This window comes from Lynx rufus, unplaced genomic scaffold, assembly GCF_022079265.1.
Source record: "Lynx rufus isolate CCGP_SWC_20201006 ecotype Redwood Valley unplaced genomic scaffold, mLynRuf1.p SCAF_7, whole genome shotgun sequence".
In the NCBI taxonomy this organism is placed as follows: domain Eukaryota; kingdom Metazoa; phylum Chordata; class Mammalia; order Carnivora; family Felidae; genus Lynx; species Lynx rufus.
In genome coordinates this window covers 124,556,443-124,580,296 of record NW_025814889.1, presented here as the reverse complement: position 1 = coordinate 124,580,296, position 23,854 = coordinate 124,556,443, and the positions used below count along the sequence as shown (strand labels likewise).

The 23,854-nt window shown below is 49.9% G+C and overlaps 1 protein-coding gene across 2 annotated transcripts in view; it reads right to left on the bottom strand.

Annotated features, from left to right (window-relative positions):
- The window catches only part of CHST11 (carbohydrate sulfotransferase 11), a 270,022-nt gene that overhangs the window by 120,058 nt on the left and 126,110 nt on the right, over positions 1-23,854 (bottom strand). For both annotated transcript variants that reach the window (XM_047067130.1, XM_047067131.1), the window contains exon 2: positions 21,818-21,903. In XM_047067130.1, coding sequence (XP_046923086.1) covers positions 21,818-21,903 — 86 coding nt within the window. The remainder of the gene's footprint in view (positions 1-21,817; positions 21,904-23,854) is intronic.

Below are 23,854 nucleotides of genomic sequence, written 5' to 3'. Positions count from 1 at the left end.
CAGCTCCCGTCCGGACAGAAGCTTTCTCTTCCGCCAGCCGGTATTCCCAAATACGCCACCGTGAACTTGCCTCCCTGCCTCACCTCGCTGCACCTTCCCACATTTGGTTAACAGCATCCCAGATTGAGCAACAAATTGATTCTTAACATTCTCCAGCAAGCTGCACACATCGTGCAGCAAATTTCCATGAACGCCTCCTGCTAGCCATGTTGTGCGAGTGCTGGGTCACACGACTGTGGGTCTCCCCGGGGTAACGAGGGACCCTTAATTTTTATTTTTGAGAGAGAGAGTAAGAGAGCAAGAGAGTGAGTGCATGCATGTGCGTGAGTGGGGGGAGGGGGACAGAGACAGAGACAGAGAATCTTAACGGGGCTCCACGCTCAGCACGGAGCTTGACGCAGGGCTCGATCCCACAACCCTGAGATCATGACCTGAGCCGAAATGAAGAGTCAGACACTCAACTGACCGAGCCACCCAGATGCCCCAGGACCCTTATTTTTAAACGGAACCAACTAAGATCTCGTTTCAGGAGACGCCTTTCTTTAGGTCAGACTTTGGAATACAACCTGCTTACATAAGTCGCCTGAATATCCAGTTATGTTCACGCCCTCCTATTTGGGGAGGTCAATCTTGATTAAAATTCCTGATATAAGGGATGTCTAGGCTTTCCAGAGAGACGAGAACATTCTTCTGCCTCGAGAAGAGACGTTTTAATGAAATGAACTCAAGTGGGGGGCATATGCGCCCACTTATATCCAATTTGCTTTGGTAACTTGATCCAGCTTCCCTTCTGCCTCGCCCTGTTTTGCCCCGAGGAGTAGAAGCTGTCAGCTTCCCTTGTAGAGAGGCAATTTACCAAGCTCGTTGATATTCTCTGGTCTCTTCTTTCCCCTTTAGCCTGGCTTCTCAGATTTCATTTGCAGCCGGTTAGTGGATTGTATTTCTAAGCTTGGATGCCACTGGCCCGGTTGGGGATTATCATCGTTTTTATGGTTGTAACAGCTAACATTTACTGAGTACTCACCACCTGTCAGGAATTGTTTTAAGCATTTAACATAAATTAACTCATTTGATCTTCACAACAAACCCTATCAAGTGGACACTACCATCACTCCTGCTTTACAGAGGAGGCAACATTGGCACAGAGAGGTAGAGCAACCCACCCAAGGCCACACAGCTAGAGTAGCAGTCAGAAATGGTCCCTGTTGATCCCTGCCCACCCTGGGATGCATATGCTGTATAATCCTCTCCCTCTGAGTGTGCACAGGACCTGGGAATATGATGGAATATCACTCCTGTGATTAGATTATAAGGCAAAGGCAAAATCATTTTGCAGATGTAATTAAGATCCTTAATCAATCGAGACTGTGTGCTCATCAAAAGGGAAGCTATCCTGGAGGGGCCTGGCCTAATCAGGTATGCATTTTTAAAGAGGGCTTATCGTTTCTCTAAACTCAGACTCTCGTGCCGGCCTGGAAAAAGCCAGCTGCTGAGATTTCTACAGCTACAAGGAAAGGAATTCTACCAATAACCACGAGAACTCCAGAGGGGACTTGAGCCCCACAGGGGACCGCGGTTCTGGAGGACACCTGGGTCGCTGCCTGCTGAATCCCAGAGCAGAGGACCCAGCGTGGCCTGCCCAGCTCCTGAAGCACGAAAACCGTACGCTATTAAACGTGCGTTGTTATCAACTGCTAAGATTGTGGTGATTTGCTATGCAGAACAAATAGAACTAGTAAGGGGCAAGGCCGGGAACAAACCCGCATGGCCTGGCTCTAGAGTTCTCACATGTAAGTTCTTCTCTATTTGCAGCTCTAGATATGGGGCCTGGGGTGGGTGGAAAAAGAGTTACTGAGCAGATGGGTCAGAAGACTCTGGTCTTATGAAGCCGGGGGTGGGGGGAGGGTTCTCATGCTCACCCCATCTACCCAGCGCCCGTCATGTTTCAGGAACTACGTGAGGCATAAAGCAGGCACAGAGGCAGCCAGCACGGACTGTAGCATCCAGTGAGGAAGAGGGCACTAACCAAGTAACAAAAAATGATAATAATTACAACAGGTACAGGGCTGTAAAGAAGTCAAGGTGCTAAGGGAATGTGGAACAGGTCCTAGGGAACACCTTGGCCTGTGTCTGAGCAGGGGCCAATCAAGCAAAGGTAAGGAAGGGAGGGAAGAGCGCCTAGGCAGAGGGAACAGCATGTGCAAAGGCCCAGTGGTAGGAAAATGCAAGTACAGTGGAGGCACCAAACCAGGTCCTGTGTGGCTGGAAGGGAAAGAGGATCCTGAGATGTGACTGAAGAGGCAGGGCCGGGGCGGCTCAGGTGAAATGATACTGCTCATTACAGCAGAAACTGACCCTCTTCCGCAAGAGGGATTCAATGTCACATTACCCCAGACAACGGAAGCACATTTCACTGAGCACTGGTGGCCCAAAGTCAAAATTACTGCTCTCTGAGAAGGAAACTAGAAATGCTTTCAGACTCAACAAGCTTTGATAGGCTCATGTCGTGATCCTGGCAGCTGAAAATAGAAGTCTTTTGCCCTCTGTCTTTTCTTCCATCTGAAAACACAGAGATGGCCTGAACATATGTGGTCAGTGGGCTCTGTGAGGTGGGGAGTCACCTGTCAGCATGTGTCAAGCTGGAGATGAGGCCCCTAAAGGAAACACAGGAAGAATGGGACCTTTGGGATTAAGCCAAAGAACCACAGTCTCCTGTCTCCTGACCTCAGGCTTCCTGGCAAATGTCGGGGGCCTGACATACATTGCTCCCAGCCCTGAGTCACCGTAATGGGAGCAGCACACATCCTGGGACTCTTAAGAGTCTCGGCAGATGGAGACTTAGAGCCCTGCGCCAGGCGGCCGTGAAGGGCGTCAGGGCATGAGATGGTGGGCGAGGAGGGGTCGTCTCTTGGGGCCGTCACTTGCCAGCTGTGTGACCTAAGGCAGGCTATCGACCTCTCGGGGCCTTGACAGCATCATCTGTCAAATGGAGTTTCTACCTTTCGGGGTTGTGATGATTTAAGTAGTGTCTATATAGAAAGCACCAGAATGGTGCCCGGCACAGAGCAAGTGTGCAAGGAAATGTTAACAGCTACAAACAGTGCTGCTACAATCACCACCACTGCTGTATCACATTATCATCATTATCACCTCCACCACCACCAGCATCCTATCAAGTACAGAACTGGTTTTATGACTAAGGTTGTAAGCTTTAATCTCCCACAGTCTGAAAATGGAGTTAAGGATGCATTAAATACTCAGGAAGGAGAGAGAAGCCCCCCTCACCCCCCAGATACTGGGAGTGTTCCATTCTCGGTGGCCATGGCTGTGGCAGAGAATTCAATCCCAAGGTCAAGGAAACACACTGTAATTTTGTCCACCTCACGGGTGCTGTGAACCTGGCATCACTGAGTAATCTGTTGATTGCAGTCTGGTGCCCTAATTGGTCTACCCCAGAGAGAGGACGTGCTGATGTGCTAATGAGAATATTCCTGTAACTGTGTGGCAGTTACAGTTGGAGTTAAATTAATAAATTGGCTTCTCGTTTATTTTTTTTTTAAATCACATGGGAGACAAGCCCATTCCCTGGGGCGTCTCCAAGGAAATGTTGTATTTGCATCCACAAATACATTTGGACCACTCTCTGGGGGCTACCCAGGCCAGAGATGGTAATTGAGAAAACATAAAGCATTTGTGTATGCTTTCACACCCATTTTTTCATTTGCTCTGCCTCGATCTTATAAATTATAAAGCATTACACTTCTCGTTTCTCGGGGGTTCAGTGAATGCTGCTTTTAAGGTTAACATGAATAGACAAAAGTTCTGGTCTTTTCAAAAGAAGTTGTTAGTGACATAATTGTAAGAGGGGGCATTGGTTAGAATGAATTGTACAGAAGGTTTTATGAGGTTTTTAAAAAAGCTTTTCTTATTAAATAACTATAAAACCTCACCCAAATAGCTCAAACTAGCTTGGGAGAACGCCAGTCATAATTAGGGAAAACCTAAAATGCAGAATATTTTTTTTTTAATGCACTTTTAATACTTGAAGTCCGCATAGTAAAAAGAACCCACAGCTAATAAAGCGCCTGTGTCTTTCACAAACAGGACTCCGTGAATTAGGTCGGTGTCCTTAAGGAGGGTAGACAGCCCCACTTGCGCAAGCTCGGAGGGGCCACATACCCTCACTGGGCCTCGACGTCTTGACTTGAAAAGAAATCAGCCACCAAGGGAAAGGACTGGATCATCTCCAGGTACCTCCCAGCTCTACAAGACTCGTCTTTTCTAATTATGTTCACACTATTAATTTGCTCCACAAATTCCTTCTTCGTGGCGACGTTGGAGGAAATGTTACATATTCTAAATTAGCAGGGTTCAAGTTAATGAGCTTTTCCTGTCTTCCAGGTAGATGTGGAGATGAAAATACATAGAGAGAAAAAGAAATGAGTCCCACCAGCGCTTAACTCTGACACAGAATTGCAGCCTCACCCGGTCGATTTCTGCTCCCAGGGCACCTGTTTCATGGAAGCCTGGGAGAGGCAGTTCAGGTATTTCGCTTTTTTCACCCAGGAAAAGGTTATTTCGGTCGTTTCAAAGGTTTTGTGTGGCTGCTTAGAAGAGCGTGAGGCACAAGAACTACAAAAGCAAAGTCTGATTCTTTACGGGTATTAAAGACAGAATTGTGTCCTCCCCAAATCCATATGCTGAAGCCCTAACCCCACAGACAGGGCCTTTAAGGAGGTCATCAAGTTCAAATGAGGTCATAAGGATGGGGCCCTAATCCATTAGGATTGGTGTCCGTAAAAGGGACACCAGATCCTTCTCCCTCCATTCTCTCTACTCGCACAGAGAAAAGGCCACGTGAGGGCACAGAAAGCTGATGGCTGTCCGCTGGCCGGGAACAGGCCTCACCAGACATTAGCCCGCTAGCATCTCAATCTTGGACTTCCAGCTTCCAGAACCTAGAAAATAAACACCTGCTGTGTAAGCCCGCCACTCTGTGTGGTATCTTGTTACGACGAACCTAGCTGACAAACGCACCTAAGGAAAAAGTAGGACCAGCATTGGCTGAGATTGAGCACCTGCTCGTGCCAGGCACTGTGCTCAGGATTTCAGGTGAGTTATCCCGTTTAATTCTCACACCAGCCAAACGAAGGAGGTGCTATTAGTATCCTCATTTTACATGATTATTGGCTTGTTAATCTGTTCATTCATTCCTTCTTTCTTTCATTCCCGTATTTGACAAACATGTGACAAGCACCATTCATTCATTCATTCATTCAACCAGCATGTCCGAAGCACCACGCTTGCGACCTTCTAGAGTAAACCTCTTTGATTCCAAGAAGGCCTATGAAGGACACCGAATATGCTGTCCGTGTGGCCCATATGTGACTCTGAGACCACACGCTTAGTCGTGAGTGACTGGAGTGTCTGCCTCTTTGCGTCCCATCTTCCTTGCTGCTACGGCCATTTAATACCTATTGTTCCAAACCACCTCCCTCCTCTTTCTTCTCCTGCCAATTATGCACTGACCCCTTTTCAGACCTCAAAATTGACGTTTGCACATAATGGCTCTGACAATTCCCCTACAATCGAGGCCGAGACTGAGTGCATCTTAATGAGATGCATAATTGCTTAGCACAATGCTTTTTATTCACTAACCACTCTGTGATTCAGCTCCGCAATTCATTTACCACCCATCTTCCCCCATCAAGGCTTCAGGTTCCCCTTCTCCAGCCGGAGACATTGAGAACGAGCATTGTGCTTCTCTGGAGCCCCCATTCATCACAGTCATTTTGCTCATTTGCAATTTCCAGAATGGAGATCAATTCGCACTACACGGAAGGCATTGTTGCTTGAGAAACATCTCATCGCAGTAAAGGGGAGCTTTGAGAGGCTGGTGCTTTTCTCCTATCCCCAGACAAGATGAATGCAACTGAAATTAAATAAGAATGTAACTGAAAATAAATAAGTCTTTTTGACCTCATCATGCAACTGCAGACAGGAGAGCTGGGGGCCAGCATGCAACATTTTACACCAAGTGCACGTGCATGCTTTATCTACCAGCAGTGGCCTGGACCACGATCGTGCATCAGTGACAAAATGTTAATAACCGCACTAGGCTTGGTCCTGTGGTTTTATACATCGCTCTCGTTGTCCTCGCCGTTGCCTAAGAGAGAGAGGCATGGTTGTTCCCAATTTTAGAGGTGACAGACCTGAGCCCTGAGAGCCCGTGTGACGTGCTCAAGAACACTCTTGCGGGTATGATGAGGCCGGGACTTGAACTGGGAGCTTCTGGCTCTCAGCCGTGTCTAAAGGCCACCTGTGGACCAAACCCAGCCCCATCCGTTCATTTACACATTGTCTACAGCTGCTTTCACACTGCCACGGCATCGCTGAACTGTTACCTACGATAGTCACTATCTAGAAAACATGTGCGGACCTGGTCTAGAACTTAAGGAACCGACTTTGTTTAGCACTTTAGAATGCTCCAGCAGAATGAGACGGATTTGGGGTGCTCCGGCTCTTAGTATGTGGGGAACCCTGGAATGAGCCCTGATCTAGGACTCAGCTGACCCTGGTTATGGTTGTGGCCACTACTGCTCTTGGTATACAATTACACACCCCACAACGTGCCTGGCACCGTTCTAAGCATTTCATTGTTGCATCTTTCCTTAGTCCTTGGAACAAACTTCTGAGGTATGTCCTATGATTACCCTTACGTGGACAGATGAGGAAACTGAGGCACAGGAAGGTTAAGTAACTTGACTAAGGTCATCTAGCTAGGGCTGGCAGGGCATCGGCTCTAAACCAGCACCACACTCTACGCCCTCCCCTAGCTTAGACTTGAAGTTCAGCCTCGTCTTATTCATGGAGAACTTGCTTTGGGGGACTCACTCAGTACCCTGGGCCTCCTTCTCTTTGCATCTAGAGAGCGGGAGTTTCGATGGAACCAGCCTTTAGCACAATACTTTGAGAACACTTGTAGCACTATAGAACCATGAAGGAAAATCCCCACAAATGTAACACCACGACCTCCAAATATGCATCCAGTCCTTTGATGTAGTGACAAAATATAGTGGGAGCACCTCCCATCCACAGGAACCCATCACCAAAAAAAAGCGTGATGGAAATTTCAGGTGGTGTATATGGTTGTCAAGGAGACGCTTACAAATACAAGGATTTCGCTCCATCCCGGCCCATGCCCTGGAGGGGTGGGTGCCACAATGAGCCAGTGGCTTGGCCACCAAGGTTGCCGGTTCAAAACTTAGATTCATTGCACATTTTCACGGAACTTCACTTTAGGCTCAAAGCCATCTCTTCGTGGAGGCAATCTCACCACCTCCGTCAGCAGTATCCTCACGTTCCACACCCAACAGACCGCTACGAGATTCCGCTTTCCTGAGGTGACCAACCCAGCACCTTCCAGCACCTTCCAGGTCTCTCGCAAACCCTGGACCGGGGAGCTCATGGACCAGTCTCCTAACGGCCACTGTAACAAAACCCTACAAAGTCGGGCAGCTAAAGACGACACAAATGTATTCTCCTACCCTCCAGAGGGTCCAGGTGCTAGCAGTTCCTTCTAGAGGCCACCTGCTCTCCTTGGCTCATGGCTTGGTCCTCACATCACCCTGACCCTTGCTTCTACGCATCATCACATCTCTATCACCTCCGTTGTGACTACCCTAAACCCATCTACGATAATCTTCCCTACTTAAAATCCTGGACTTAACCACACCTGTCAAGTCCCTTTTTGCCATGTGAAGTAACATACTCACAGAGTCTGGGGATTAGGGTATGGACCTCTTTTGTGAGGCTGGTTCTGCCTATCAGTTTGGGAGGCAAGTAACTCCAGGCTCTAAAAGGCTGTAAATGACCCTGGGTCAAGGGCAAAGTCAAGGACAGCACCAGAGAGGAAGAACAGGTATCTGCTCTGGTTCCCTTAACTCCTGCGGTACACATTCACCTTGGAGACTGGCTTGGCTTTTATTCCCCTAACAGGTCCTTTCCCTAGGTCACGATTAAGGTGTGCCCCCCACACTGGTGGCTGTAATCTGTGGCCTTCCCAAGAGCCCACTGTGAAAAAGCCCAGAAGCACTGCAGCCTTCCAAGGTTTGCACCAGGTTTGGACCTTGCTATTGAGCAAGTTAAATTTGAACATCCAAACTGATAAAGATGAGCAGGCTTTTCTTAGGCTCAAGAAAGAAAAGCCTGCGCTGTGCTGTGCTGCACTAATCCGATAACGAATGGCAACAATTTGCCAGGGGCTGTTTTTGGCAAGGCCTTATCTTAACAAGATGTTTATCACTTCTTCCCTGGGACTGAGTTACACCATGATGGAGGGGGCGGGGGGGGGGGGACTTCCTTATCAATAGCAAGGGCTTCCTTCTCCCAGCTCCTGGTTCTTATTTCAAGATTACCTACCCCTGAATCCCAATCATGTTTTCTTTTCAACAAAAAGAAAATTGCAATGTTATATGCTCTTCTCTAATCAGACAATGAACATACCAACCAACACAATAAGCTCATTTTGCCACTTACTCGAGAAAAATGGCACTTTACTCAGAAGGGGGAAAAATCAGTTCCTTTGGATCCTTCTCATTAAGAAAGGGGTTGGCAAATTATTTCTCCTGTATGATCTCTTAAGATCTCAGTTTCGAAGAGAGCGATGAATCAGCCAATTTTTTGGCACTGGTTAAAGGCATGTTGGAAAAGAAGGCTATTGATTAACATGAGCTTTGGAGATTATCTGTGGATTTCTATTTCGTATTCAATCCCTTTCCCCCAGGACCGTGAATAATTGGATGTCAGCTGCTTCTGAACTCCCCACGTATCTGCCAATTTCTTTAAAAAAGTCACATTTCTTTTCAGACACCAGCTCATTTATCCTGTAAACTGGAGAAAAACCTACTGAGGCTGAGATTCTAAACTAAGATTAACCAGTCTAGGAATAAGAGAGACCCAATGCAGAGAGCAGAAGGTTGGAGGTACCCTTTGTGAGCCCGTCAAAGTGGTGACAAAACACTTTTGAGGGACATATCCCGAGACAGCCTCCTTATTTCCAAATGTCACTCTAGCAATTTCCCTACAAAATGAGATGAGGCTTTCAGCTGCTGCATCAGAAGTACAAGGCTGCTGCAATGAGGGTGGACGGCTGGGCTCCCTTAGGAGCTAAGGGACCAGCTTTTTCGGATTCACATTTGTCCCTCTGTAAAGATTATAACCGGTCCCTTCTTAATGGACTTCCAGCTTGCTCTTGAAAAGTGGAACCCAGGGGTGTTCCCTGGGTTGGCTTGGTCGGTTAAGCGTCTGACTTCAGCTCAGGTCACGATCTCGCGGTCCGTGAGTTAGAGCCCCGCATCGGGCTCTGTGCAGACAGCTCAGAGCCTGGAGCCTGTTTCAGATTCTGTGTCTCCCTCTCTCTCTGCCCCTCCCCTGTTCATGCTCTGTCTCTCTCTGTGTCAAAAATAAATAAACGTTAAAAAAAAATTAAAAAAAAAAAAAAAGAAAAGTGGAACCCAGAATGTTCCACCTGCAAACTCCAAAAGCTTAGGGTGAGTTTATGTAATTCCTTACCCTCAGTGATAAATGGGCTACAGGGGTGAATTAACCCTTTCCTACAATTCCCTCCATCAGCTACTGCTGGTAAACAGGCCCCTCTAGAAGAGAAGAATGAATTGGGGAAAAAATTACAGATGGTCCCTGTGCCTAGGCCGGGAAGTACTCAAAAAGGAACATCCAAAAGCAGCCTCCCAACTCTTAAATCCATGGGAGTACCTCCCTGCAATTTCCCTGTTTCAGGCATCATCTCTGGCCTGAGCACCCTTGTTCCTGGTTCAAGGATGCTCTGTTGACTCAGGAAGGGGCTGGGTGAGTTTCTGGGAGAGGTCTGGAAGCCAGGAAACAGAGAGAAGCTGCGGGCTCGGGATGCGGGCACACACAGCCCCCGTCATCCTTCCTCCGGTCACTGCATCCTGTCGTGGAGCTGGGACAGGCGGGACCTCAGGACCCAGCTTCCCCCAGGGGTGCCTGGAGCAGCCGATGTCTTCCCCATACGGAGTTCCAGCTGGCCAGCTACCGAGAACAGGCACGGAGCTGGCTCATTTATGAACTCCCCCTGGAAGGGGGGCTTTTCACCTGTACCTCAGGACCTGTGAACTGGGAATCAAAGGAGTTCAGGTCACCCATCCAGGCCAAGAACTTTTACGCCAGCCGGCCAAGAACTTTTATGCCAGCCGCGCCAACGGAGGGGGCCTGCCCCCCGGAGCAGTGGGCTTCGGCATTGGATTGAATCCTGGCTCCGCAACACCTCACCTAGACCAGATGGCCCCGCCCAGTTTACTTTAACCACGGCACGGCCTCTCTGTGCCTCAGTTTCTGCAGCTGCAAACTGAGGAACGATGCATTTGAAGGGCAGTAACAGGTTGTTTGGATGGGAGGAACTGTAAAAGCCACAGGGCCACACAAGCTTTTTTTCAGTCAGTTACTGGGACCCAGATTGTGACGATCATTTGTTTCAAAGGGAGAACAGTGGGGAGTTTCAAAGAAAATATAAAGGCAAAAAAATGCTCACTGGCACATTTGAGAGCGTCCTGCTGGTGTCCGTCCCAGCACTTGACACAAGGCAACTCCTTAAATTCTCGTAACAGTTCAAAGAGGCAGGTACTGCTGTTATCCCCATTACACGGATAAAGATACTGAGGCACCCAGCGATTAGGAATCAACCCAAGGCTCCTCTGCCAGGAAGTATGGATTTAAACCGAGCCGGCCTGATGGGGAGAACACGGTTTTCACTGCGGTACCATGTGGCCTCTTTAGCTAAAGGTAAATAAATTCTTCCTACTTTCCTGGTGAGGGGATTGAAAGCCCTAGGAGACTGAGATAGTTCCCCAAGATCCTATTGCTAGTAAGTGAAAAAAGGCAGAATTTCAGCTTAGAACCTAGGGCTCTAAATTCCATTCTCTTACTACTAAACCACTTGAGATCTGCTGCATTCGGGGCTCCGGGGGTGGGGGAGGATGACATCTGAAAATGTCATTTGGAAATAAGGGCAGCAGGGTGGGTAGGGGGAGTATGCAGGGTCCACGTTGGGTTCCTCCTTCTTGTTTCTTAACAAAGTGAGGTCAGGAACAGCCCAATCCATGAGGAGAACAAACTTGAACTCTGGCCACCCAAGGGAGCCCAGCGTACCTCCGAAGCCTGCAAATCCCCTTTGCCCCAGGGTCACGGCATCCAGGAAGGCCGGAGCTGCCTTCTAAAAGCACTACAGTGGCCTTCACTGCCAGGGCCCTTGGCTCAAAGCCACATTTCTTTCCCCCCTGAGTTGAGCCCATTAGGGATATTTAATGCATCCAGAGGAACTGCAAGGCTGGCCATCAAGCTAGCCTACCGCGGGACTCTGGGTCCCGGCCACTGACAAGCACTCCATGCCACATAAACACAGCTTTATTTCCTAAGTTTTCCGAAAGCAAAAGCGTGCCAGGCTCTGGGAGAGATAAGGACCTCTTCTGGCTTCCCCGCCTCCAAAACGCATGCACCTGTCCCTTGCTATCTAATCCACCTTGTTATCAATGCTTCTTCTGGGAGCCTCAGGATGGGGCCGTTTGCTCAAGAGCCTTCCTCAGTTGCATTCAGCAGACCAAGGCTCTGCATTTCTAGCAAGTTCCTGGGTGATGCCAACACTGCTGGTCCAAGGACCGGTCTTCGATAGTAAAAGCCCAGAGCGGTGGTTCTCAGACGTGGCTGCACGCTGGAATCAACAGGGAGGCTTTTACAAAGCACTGACGCCCCAGAAACGCGGATTCAGTGAGTTGAAGGTGTGGCCTGAGCATCGGGATTTTTAAAATTTCCTCTTTTGATTCTAAAGTGCAGCCCAAGCTGAGAACCCCAGCTCTAACAGACAGAATTCCCTTGTAACGGGGAGAAGATGATCTAGCTCTACGGAGCTCTGTCTTCCAAGTGACCTGAACTTGGACTTGCTCATTTGTCCCCAGGGATCATTTGCTCCTTTCTGGCTTTCGTGCCTGAATAACAATCACAGCAACAAACAGCAAACAGTTACACTGGCCTCGCTCAGGGCCAGGCACCCTTCCAAGCACTTCACATGTCTGGATTCATTTAATCTTCACAAGAACCCTATGACGTGGGCGCCAGTATTATCCTCATTTTGCAGGTGAGGAAACAGACACAGAAAAGGTTAAGAAGCTTTTCCAAGTCACGTAGCTGGCAGGTGGTGGCCCCAGGACTCTAGCCCACGTGGGCTACTTCCAAGGCCCGTGCTCTTGACCACTTCTAGGCTGTGTGGCCTCAGACACTCCCCTTTGTCTCAGAACTTTTCCCCAAACACTGGGACAGGACGTGAGGCCTGGATCCAAGCAAGCACTGAACTTGCCCACCTCTTGAGAACAAAGCTCTGCATTGGCAGGATGTCATTACACCCATGGATGTATCTGTGGATGTTCCTGCAGGGAACATGCTGGAGACGGAACAGGCGGTCAGAGCCATTTCTCCAATACTCAAAATGACTGCCAGACTGCATATTGGCTCTTTTGTGGCTTTAAAACCCCTGATTTAAGATGAGGAAAAAAGAAATGCTGCAAAAAGCCGTTTTGGGCAGCACCAGAATCTGCCCGGGCGTCACACCCCTGTGGTAAGTTCCAGAACGGCCAGCTTCTTTCCAGGGCTGCCCAACACCTGCCAAGGCTGGGACACAGCCGACCTGGCAGTGCCTCCAATGTGGTGATGCAGATATCAAACAGTGGAAGATCAGCTGGAGGCCCTGGAGCTGCAGACCTTTCTAGAAGTCCTTTCTACAAGGAGCTACAGAGGAACCTGTGTTTTGGCAAATCCTTGGCCTGCTTGTCCCAACTAGAGGGGCGTGGGTGGGGCTGCCCGCCCAGGAGGGACAATGCTTTAGTCCCTTGAAGGCATGTCCTCTCTGCTCTGCTGGTGCATAACCATGCGGGGAGGGTGGAGCCATCTGTCGCCATGTGCCACCTCTCCTGTGCCCTTGCTCAGGCTACACACACACACACACACACACACACACACACACACAGAACACCTCATGAGGGGGCAAGACAGAGACGGAGGTAACATTTCCACAAGCCACGGAACGCTAACGACTGCCAACAAACAACCAGAAGTTGGGCAAGAGGCATGGACCAGATTCTTCCTCATGGCTCTCGGAAGGAGCCAGCCCTACCAACACCTTAACCTGGGACCTCTGGCCTCCAGCACCGTGAGACATGAAGTTTCTGTTCTGGACGCCGCCCGGTCTAGGGCAGCCGAGCAAGCTACCTGAGTGGGAACACAAGGGGATGGGAATTTTAGTTCTACTTCATTCAGTGCACATTTGCTGAGTTCCTATTTGTACCACATGCCGTGGAAGAAGGAGGGAAGAAAGAAACAGGGCTGGATGTGGACTAAGTATGGAGGGAGGGTGAGGTCTGGCTTAAGCAATCCCCCCACCCCACCCCTGTATTCCTTTCAGTCTCCTTCAAGCACCCGAGCCCTGCATCCATTCTCTCCCACCTCCCACGCTGACACATGCTGGCTTCCAGGCTGCTTTTCTAAGCATCAGCCCTGCCACAGTCCTCGCACTTTACAGTGTCAGGAAAAATGTGTTCAGGGGAGACCTAGGCATCGGCTTAGCTTGGAGATGTATTTCTGGACCAGATATCACTGGGCCTCATGAGACCTCTTGCTCTGATGGTTGAAGCCCTGATCACCTTCTCAGCATGAATGTCCACACCAGACTTGCTCAAGGCACGGGCAGGCAGCTCCCTTCACTGCCGAAACACCTGCTGAGCCCCTCTCTTTGGCAGCTGGCAGGAGATAGCCACTGGGTAAACAAGACACAGCCCCTGCCCTCAAGGAGCTCAAGGCCCGTAACATCATTTCAGACGCATGGGATATGTGAATCACGATTATTCCTGATAGGCAGCACCATTCTAGAAGGACATTTAACCTGAGCTTGGAGACAAAAGAAAAACAAAACAAAACAGGGAGAGCTAGCTTCCTGAAAGAGGTTTCATCTAAGCTTGAAAGGAAAAGAAAAGAAAAGAAAAGAAAAGAAAAGAAAAGAAAAGAAAAGAAAAGAAAAGAAAAGAAAATCAGCATTGATTGAACAGCTTGCCACGAGTCCAGAACTTTCTCTGTACTTTCTGATTTAATCTTTGATAACTGAACTGTTGGTATTTTGTTCCATCCAGCCCTGTTTCCAAAGTCTCCAGGGCTGGAAAGGCTTCAACTGTTTGCCTGCGATTTCACAGTAATTAGTGGTGAGGACGAGGCGGAGACCTTGCTCCCCACCAGATCTGCAGGCCAACTTCATTTTCGGGAAGAGAGGAGGATGGGGATGGGGGGCAGGTGATATCACCCACCCCCACCCAGGTCTCTCCTCCAGAGAATCTGAGAACAAGCCAGGGCTTAGTTTCAGCCCTATGCATCCGACACGGTTCAAATCCAATTGGCTGAGAAGCTACCTGAGTTGTGTCATTTACAGAAAAATCACATTATGTGGAGGCCTCCTATAATTGGGGGTAATTTAGGAAATAACTTTCCGAAAATGGCAGATTTTACAGCTGTGTTACCATTTGGAAACTGCCGGGGGTCATTTTGCCACTCGGATGCCCTTCTCTGGTGGAAATGGGCCAGACTGTCCTCACACAGACTGACACAGAAGAGGCCCATTAGGGCACGGAGCTCACGCTCTAGATTTGAATATACTGGGTCAAATTAGGCCCTCTGAAACAGAGCAACTGCCTCTAAAGGCAGGCCGAGTGAAATGCGGATGAAGCCATTCGCTCAGCAGTATCACATTGACAGCACACAGAGAGGGGGATCCTATTTCATAGCTATTATGACTGAAGCACCTCGCCAGGGACTGGGGGATGATCAACATTAGCGGAGGAGGTCTCTAAACTTAACGGCTGTATCCGCCGCGTTCCGTGGGCTGACTGTCCAGGCACACACGCTCACGCACATGTCACGTCCACGCGCGGAAGCACCCACGGCCTCATCGGTCACTACACCCGGCTTCTTAATAACAGAGTCAACCAGCCGCAGTCATCAAACTTTTTAGGAAGTGCTCACCATGAACAGCTGGTAGCTTCCGGGCGAGAGGAAATCGTCTGTCTTACTGTTATTCAACAAAATTCCAAGTGTACATCTGCCAAGTCTCTGAGCCTGCAGCACAGGGGCCCAGCGTGGCCCAGACCCCCTAAGAAAAGTCCCAGGTCGCCTAATTCAACTCGGCCCGCTGTTGGCTACTGATGAACACCAACTCTTTCTCGGTACTGTCTTAGGTGCTTTGTATACATGATTTTGAATCTCGTAAACTTACAAGACTGTATTGTGCTCCTATTTTACGGATAAAGAAACCAATGCTGGGAGGCCAATGCTGGGAGGCCAACCTGGGCTGGGATCCCCCAGTTCCTTCACGCAACCCATTCTCTCCTCTGACCCAAATCGTGTCTGACTCTAGAGTCCCCATCTGTCTTGGCTTGACTGGAAATCTGACCAGGGCGCCTTCCCCGGTTCAAAACTAATGGAGCCACCGGCCGTGGTGAAGGAGGTGGCTCGCTGTCCCTGGTGTTTGCAACGGGCTCGCTCGTCTATTGTAATTTGCAATTAATAATGAAGCATTCTCCCAAGCCCTGTGTGTAAGATCAAGTTCACGTAATAGTTCATCTTTGCCAGCCAGCTGCCGTTCTGCTAGACTGACAGTAAGTAATATCTTTGCATAAGGAGCCAGTCCACAACTAAATCAATTAATCCCTCTTTGGCTGGTAGACAGCTGTTGGGTCAAAACAAGATAATTAGATGGACTCGTCATTTACCAGGTGGTTGGTAATGAAGGGATTAATTGCCCAGAGTTGGCGGCTGTACGATGTCTGTTCTTTCTTGCCTTCTCCAGTGTGTCTGACCATTATTAGCACCAGTCTTAACCAACAGTGTGGAGGGCAGAGAGCCTCTCCCGTTGGCTCCTTCACTGGGAAGCCAACGCTGGGGCTGCTCCTTCTGAAGGGCCCATCGGATGCCCGGCACGGAACAAATCTGCGTTCTCCTCCTTATGGGGTCCAGAGCCGAGTGGCTCAAGTGTCCCTAACACAGGGTCCTCCCAAGTCCCTGCCTGGGGGCCCCGCCTCCTGGGTTTGTCCACCCGGCGTGGGGTCTCCAACACTCAGGGCCTCGACTCACCAACCTGCCAATGGAGCACGAGGGCATGTGATCTCCGCGAGGCTGAGTGCTGAGCACGGACACAGGGCCTTTGTAACAAACGACAGGGAGCCGCCTCGGTGCGGAGGCTCTGAAGCGCTTTTCCCGGAACGGGCTATAGGAGAATCAAAGAATCGAAGAGTTTTGAACTGGAGGGACCGCTATGGGCCTGCCAATCCAGAGCTTCTGAACTCTGCAGCCCGTCAGAATCACCGGGAACTCTGAAGACCACCGATGCCCCAGCCCTATCCCAGACCCACAGGTAAAATCAGAATGTCTGGGTGAGGCCTGGGCACCGGCCATTTCGTCCAAACTCCCTGAGTGGTCCTGATGTGCAGCCAGGGCTGAGAACCCCAGAACCAGCCCATTTTGTAGATGAGGCCGTGCTCTGCCTCAGAGGAGCCCGCGGTTCACAAGCGGCTTGACTCGGAAGCGGCAGCCGGCTGGTCGGTCGTACACGATCTCCTGTGGGCTCCTTGGGACCAGCCATCCTACTGGCGGGTGAAGCCTACACCCACCACCCGGGTGGGCAAGCCTCATCCAGCCGGCACCACCCTGCCCTTCCCGCCTTCTCTCAACCGGCTCCCAGCAGCTCCTCACTCCAGCTGCAAACCCCTCACCGTTCTCTGAATGTGCCACAGACGGGCCCTCCTGGGGCCCCCACTCCTGCTGTTCCTCCTCTCTGTGATGCCGTTCCCTCTTCTCTGTCAGGTGAAGTCTGACGCGTCTTCAAAGACCTAGTTCAACCGCCACCCCCTCTACAAAGCCTCCCACTTGCCCCGTACTTTGAAGGGTTGATGACTCGCTTCTGATTCTCCCGTAACTGAAAAGCTTCTATTGTACAGCACGTATCATGTCTATTACCTACGTGCCTCTCCTCCCCATGTGCTTTCGCTCTGTTCACCCCATACATGTGTGCAGAAGAAACAGAGTTGGGCAAGCGTTGCTGAGAAAGCTATTCAGGTGGGTGCTAGATAGAACAGCTCCCCCTCCCGACCCCCTGGGATAATTCAAGCTTTTATCAATCTAAACTTAAAGACCCCAACTTCCCAATCTCTCCCATGGCAGAGCTCCTGAGGGCGATTCCTGCTTAGCCTGGCTCCAGCCCAGAGACAAAGCCCTCTCCAAATATCAGGTTCAGGAAGCAAAAAACAAAACTTCAATTGTTTATTGGAAATCTACTATGCCTTCCATAGCACCCCACAAGCCTTGGCCCCCAACTTTGGGACTTTTACAGCTGTCCTGAGCACACCCATCTCAGCTTGGGTCACTAAGAAAGAGAACCTCAAGGAGGCATTTTTTCCACCTGGAAAAGAGAACGTGAGAGGCTCTCATCCTCCCACAGTCTCGCTAGGTCAGATGGGCCTGGCTCTACCATATTTAGGGGCTTTGTGACCTTGGCAAATTGCTCAGTCAACTGAACCTCAGTTAACTTATCTGAAAAATGGGGTTCAACCTCGAAACAATGAGATATGTATGGAAATGCCTCGAATAGCGTAGTGCAGTATAGTGAACGTAGATGATACTTTCAATGAATAGTAACTTTTCTTCCTTTCTCCCTCCCCTCCCGCCTTCTCTCCCTCTTTCCATCCTTTGTCCTGGAGCCTACCTTATAGAGAGGTAAAGTCACTTTAGCACACTGAAGATTGGACGCACAAAGGGCCATCAAACAACATAGAACTCAGGAGTGGCCTCAGGGATCTTGCCAACGCTTGGCATCCCCGGAAGCCTTTTTCCCCTCTTCCTGTTAGATCTTTTTTTCCTCAAGCAGTTCACCCAGAACCCAACTGGATCCCTCACACACGGACTGGCCCTCACACAGCCTTAGGAATGCCCGCAGACAGTTGCATCCGGTGCATTCCTGCAAGCCTTCTAGACTCTGTGTTTACGAATTCCTGGTCAGCCCCTGGGCTGCGCATCTGTCTTCTCGGAACGTGGTAATCACAGAGCGAGGATAAAGGCTAAAGAAAGCACCGGGCAGGGCAGGGCCGAACCACATGAGTGCTGCTGTGAACATCTCAGGGAGCCCGCGAGAGGACCAGGAGGTGGGCGAGGCAGAAGGGACAGGCTGTCTCGCTCCCGCTGGCATTTGGGGGCAATTATGCCCTATTAATGGCTGACAACTTAGCTCTGCCCTGCGATGTGAGCTGAGCCGGGCCGGCCCACAGATGTGCTCGGCCCACAAATATGCAGTTGGCAACTCCTGAACTTTCAGTGACTTCACGCCAGCTGATCTGATCAGCAATTACATTTTATTTTGGGGCCAGGGAGACAGCACAGACCAGGAAAATTATAAGACATCAGAGCGCAGTTTTGCTAAGAATATCAACTTTTTTTTTTTAACCAATTGTTGTTTTAACGGTTAGGGATTTGGGAGGCACTAAAATAAGAAAACCCTGGACACGACAAATCAGATGATGGCCAATTTTCCCAAGGGCGCCTTTAAGTCTTTGTCCCATAAAAATCTGGGTGTGATCCTGCTGTGGTTTTAGAGGGGAGATGGGGCAATTCCTGCCAAGGGAACTTTGCTGGCGACAGTGACTGGAGCGTGGAGATAAATGGATTTGTACTTCATCCTGGGTTTAAATCTTTACTCGGTTTCTTGCTAGCTGTGACCCTATGCGAGTTGTAGAACCTTCTTGGCCTCAGCTCTCCCATACGTGAAATGGAGGTGTTATGCCTAGTTTGGGGTTTATTATGAACATTCGATGAGATGTTGATAAGCATCTAGATACCATCTGGTCCACAGCAGCGATACATGTAACTAAGATGCTGCCTTCTTACTACAACCCTGGTTTCCCATCTACAATGAATGGTTCCTGTTTTCACCATCATCTAGCAAACCCAAATAACCAGGAGGCATAAAACGGGGGAAAAGGCATCTCCAGGAGCAGTTTGGTTTCTAGCAACTTCACGGTTTGTCATCTGCCTCCGTGATAATATCAGTCCAGGCTTAGCGGCCTCAACAGCTTGACTGGTAGGGAAACGCAAGAAGCCACGACCACGCCCAATCGGGTGCAAAGTTTGTAAATGTCTTGTGGACACGGAACTAACCTCATCAGGGGCGCCTGCTCCCTCCTCTCAACGCCCCGCCCACAGCAGCCCAAAGGATCAACAAGACAGTGTCTCCGAGAAGCGCCCCTGACTGTATTTGCGTGGGAATGGAACATAATTGGAGCTTGTAAAGGAAACCAGCCTAAGAAAAAACATCCCGGGTAACATCCCAAGGAAACGGGGAGATCTTCCTGCAGGGACATTTTCCTGGTTGTCCGAGAAGGGGGCCAGACAGCTTGCCCACGACATTCCTGCTGGAGGTGACTCACCCACCTCCAGCCTCGAGCATGGTTCCCAGGGCGGCCTCTCCAGCCCCATCTTCCCTCCCAGGCCCTAGGCTACCGCTAAATGAGCTTCTCACCCAGACAATACTCAAAACACCTCCAGAAGGAAGAGATGACTTCCACCAGGAAGGTTATCTCTCCTTTGGTGGGTTGACCAAGGGACTAAGCAGGGCCTCCTGTTCCAGTCAACTCGAGCCAACCCTGGGGTAACTAGAGGAACCAGCTATGGAAGGCTAACCATATATGCCCAGCTCACCCTTTTGTGCCCAGCACCTGGCACTTACAATGGTGGGTGAAGAAATGAATGAGGGAACGAGTGAATGAATCCAGGAAGGAACAAACTCCACAGGAGGCACAGAGCAAAATATATCCTCTCATGCAAACCTGCAAGGCAGGTACTCTTAGCACCATGTTATAAACGAGGGAAAGCAACTTCAGAGGGGCCAACTGTCTTGCCCACACTCACGTAGCTAGGAAATGAAGAAACCAGGCTTTGGACCCACGTCTGACTCTGAAGTCAAGGCTTCCAGTATGGAAACCACCCTCACGACCAGGATAATGATGAATGATGTTTACATAGCCCCTGACACAGCAGGGTTATTTTGGCCTCCCAACATTCCAGAGAAACGGACTCATCACGTACTCGAGTTGCACAACCAGTTGGAGGTGAGGTAGGGATTTGAACCTAGACTTTGATTTTCTCAATCGCAGATATTTGGGGGCACATGCTATAGGTCAGGCCCTGTGTTAGGGGCTGGGGATACAACAGGACACAGCCTAAACCCGGTCCACGCGCTTCCTGTCCAGAGGGGTGTCTGCCTCAGAAATAAGCTCTTCCCACGACACCATATGCTGCCCATAGAAATTTCCTCAGGAACACAGCGGTGCTTCAGCGGTTGTATTTTGAAAGGGAAAAGGATCTGAGAACAGAGCCTGTCGACAAAAAGATAGGAACGGTCTGCATCTCAGCAGCATGTGCTGTTTTCAACATGGATTTCCAGAATTCCTATCCTTTGTCGAGGCCGATTCCGCCTCTTCCTAAGGACAGGTGTGTGAACATGCCAGGAGACTTGCCTATAATAATCAGATTATCTGGGCACCAAACAAAACCCAAATCTCAAATTCCCTGCTAAGTCACCAGAGAACCCATTAAGGAAGCCTCAGGCAATCTGAGTTTGCAATGACCTAGCTAATCCAGCCTCGTCATAGTAGAACTCCAAAGCAGCGGGGCTGACAGGGGAGTGAATTCACCTGGTTAGGCCACCCGTGATGTACAAACTCGGGAGTCCATTTTTCCAGAAGGGAGTGCAAGTGAGAGACAAGAAAGATGTGTGGGATCACAAAGTGCCCTTTGCGAGACCTCAGGGACTTCAGTACCTTTGAGGCCCAGGTATTATCTTCCTCTACCAAGCACCTTAGTCCACAGAAATACTGAATTAAGAATTTGATGCAAAATAAAGCACAGAGGCTATGGCTAAAGCAGTGCATTTTTTTTCTTTTTTAACAGCAATCAAAGGTCAGATCGTAGGCCACTAGTTGTTTACTGTTTCCTGGCATCAATGCTAATTAACGTTCCCAAAAGAGAACCAGCCTTATGGTCTCCACATCAAGACCCACACACCACGGAGGCCATCACCATGGCGACCAGACCTCCTCCCTTTGCTCCTAGCTTTCCACGAGACACGTTTCCTAGCGTGGAGCTTATTTTGCTCACAGAAAAACTCTTCATGATCAAACTCAATTTATCATGAGGTGACTTAACAAAAAGCACCCCCATAAAATTGAATCTTGGTAAACTGGTGCAGTGAGGTGGAATTCTTGGGGGCATCTTGGACTTTAATAAACCGGCGTGGGAGCAGGGTGGCAGGTTCATCCACACGTGAACTTTCTTTGGGGGTGCTAAGGGAGAGACTGCCCAGCCCCTGCGGCTCTACAGTTTCAGAGTCCCATCGCTGGCACCTGTGACTGTGGAGAATCTCTAACCTGAGCAGGTCTGTCTGAAAGCTCAGTCCAGCACTACACCAGGGCATTTCTGGAATTCTTAATCCTTCTTGCTAGAACTTCAGAGCCATTATACAGAGAAAGGGTGACCAAGAAAGCAACCACCGAAGCTAAAATGCCAGGCAGTAGAAGGAAGTTTCAAATCCCTCAAGAACCAAATTTTGAAGTTTATCGTTCTCCCTCCCCCTCTCGCCACCTCCCCTCCAGAGATCGACGCACGGAGACCAAATCGAACAAGCAAGAAAGTTTCCAGGGCTTACCTGGGTTGGGTTGTAGAGCTCCTGCAGGGGGCTTCGAGACCCCTTACGGCAGCAGATGTCCACACCAAAGGGGTTCCTCCGCATGACTGAGGAAAGAAAGTGAAGGCTCATCAGAAATGAGCAACAAAGGCTTGTTTGACAAAGAAAAAGGCACAGAGGTGGGGGAAGAAGAAGCAGGTAGGAAAGGAAGACAGAGAACCAGTTTCTGGCAAAGCTGTTGTTCCTTTATCCAAAGGCATGTCTGCCCCAGTATTCAGGCATCTCTCCACACCCAGAGGACATAAATAATGCTCAACATTTCTTCCCGGCAAGTTTTTAAGAAAAGAGGACAGGCCTCTAAAACTCAGTGTAATGAAGCAACTTACAAAAGGCAGCATAAAGTTGTTACAAGACAGTTCCAGCCAGCAGCACCAGGCTTGGGGGATTTCAAATTCCACAGCCTTCTCCCTCAATGATCCATTACAGCCTCTTATTCCTGGTCCCCGAGCACCTGGCCCTGGTCTCCTGCGCAGGCTGCAGCGCCTTCCCCCGGAGGGCTCTTCCCACGGGCTAAGTCAGGCGCCCGGTCACCCCAAAGCCTCTTGTAAATTCGGTTATTTTTAATGAAAGTAGCAGGTCGAGGAAGAAAGGACACGGGTTTATGGTTCTAAACAGAGGTGGAACTTAAAATTAATCAAAGAGGCAGAATTAAAAGAACTCCTCAAAAACCAATGGCACTGAGGACACCACGACCTATTTCTTTTTAAGATTTCATTTTTAAGTAACCTCTACACGAACGTGGGGCTCAAACTCCCAACCCCGAGGTCAAGAGTCACGCGCTCCGCCGACTGAGCCAGCCAGGCGCCCGCCCCAAGAACTAATTTTCAGGGGAAAAGAACTTTCTTTTTTCATTCTTCCTGTTCCGGGCAGTCTCTCGCAGAGTCTAACACCTAGTCACCTGTCGATAATTATTTGTTGAAGGGAGGGCGGCGTGGGGGAGGGAGGAACGAATGAATGAGCCAACGACCGTTTTCTTCTCCTGCAGGAGGCAATTTTCTTTGCGGAACGACATGGCTGGGGCATGGGAAGCGGACCCATCCACAAGCCTAAAGAAGTCACCGCTGTGTGCAGCAGCGAAGTGGGCTGCATTTTGTTGCCCGGAGCAGACAGCCTGGATGGGTAGCCGATTACTTCTAGGAGTTCTCCAGGTGAATCCACTCTTTCTCAGGCACCTCTTGGACTTTGAGCCACGTGGACACCCTCGGCGCAAACCATCGACTCCAGGAAACCGGAAGCTGCATTTTCTGTCCCCTTCTCCTTTACCCCCTTCCTAGAGCGGGGTCAGCAAACTCTTCCCGTAAAGGGCAGGCAGCGCCTCAGCGTTGCGCCAGCCGCAGACAACACACAACGGGCGGGCGTGGCTGCGTGTCAACGCCCCTCCCTTTATGGAGGCCGAAGCCTGAATTCCGGGTAATTTTCACGTGTCAGGAAGTATTATTCTTCTTTTGATGTTTTTTTTCAACCGTGTCACAGAAACAGGCGCTGGGCTGGCTCCGGCCCGCGGGCTGCAGTTTGCTGACCTCTGCCCTGGAGAAAGGTCCCAGGTATCGCTGGGGGCGGCGGAACCAGCCCCCCAACGCTCCCCGAGCCCCACGGCCCTCTCCGGGGAAGCGATCTGCGGGCCAGTGTCCATACATAAAAGCTGTTAGGATTTGACTGGGCTGTGCGGGGCAAACACTGCCTCTTTGTTCCTCCACGGCTGCCTCGACAAGAAGGGGGAAAAAAAAATCCACGTTGTGTTTTTCTTTAATTTATTGCTTCATTTTTCATTTCCACCCCAAACGAGGTAAACTGTTAAATGCACGCAAGTTGCCCTCGGTGCACAATGACATAGCAACACTTTGGAAGAGAAAAAACAGCCATAAAACTTGTAAAATTATGCTCACGCCGTGCGAGATTAAACTCTCCCCATGGCGGCAGACAGGCTCACCGAGACTGGGGCTGCAGACCGCCGCGGTGAGAACCCCACCGTGGAGTCCATTAAAAGTCAGCTTTTAT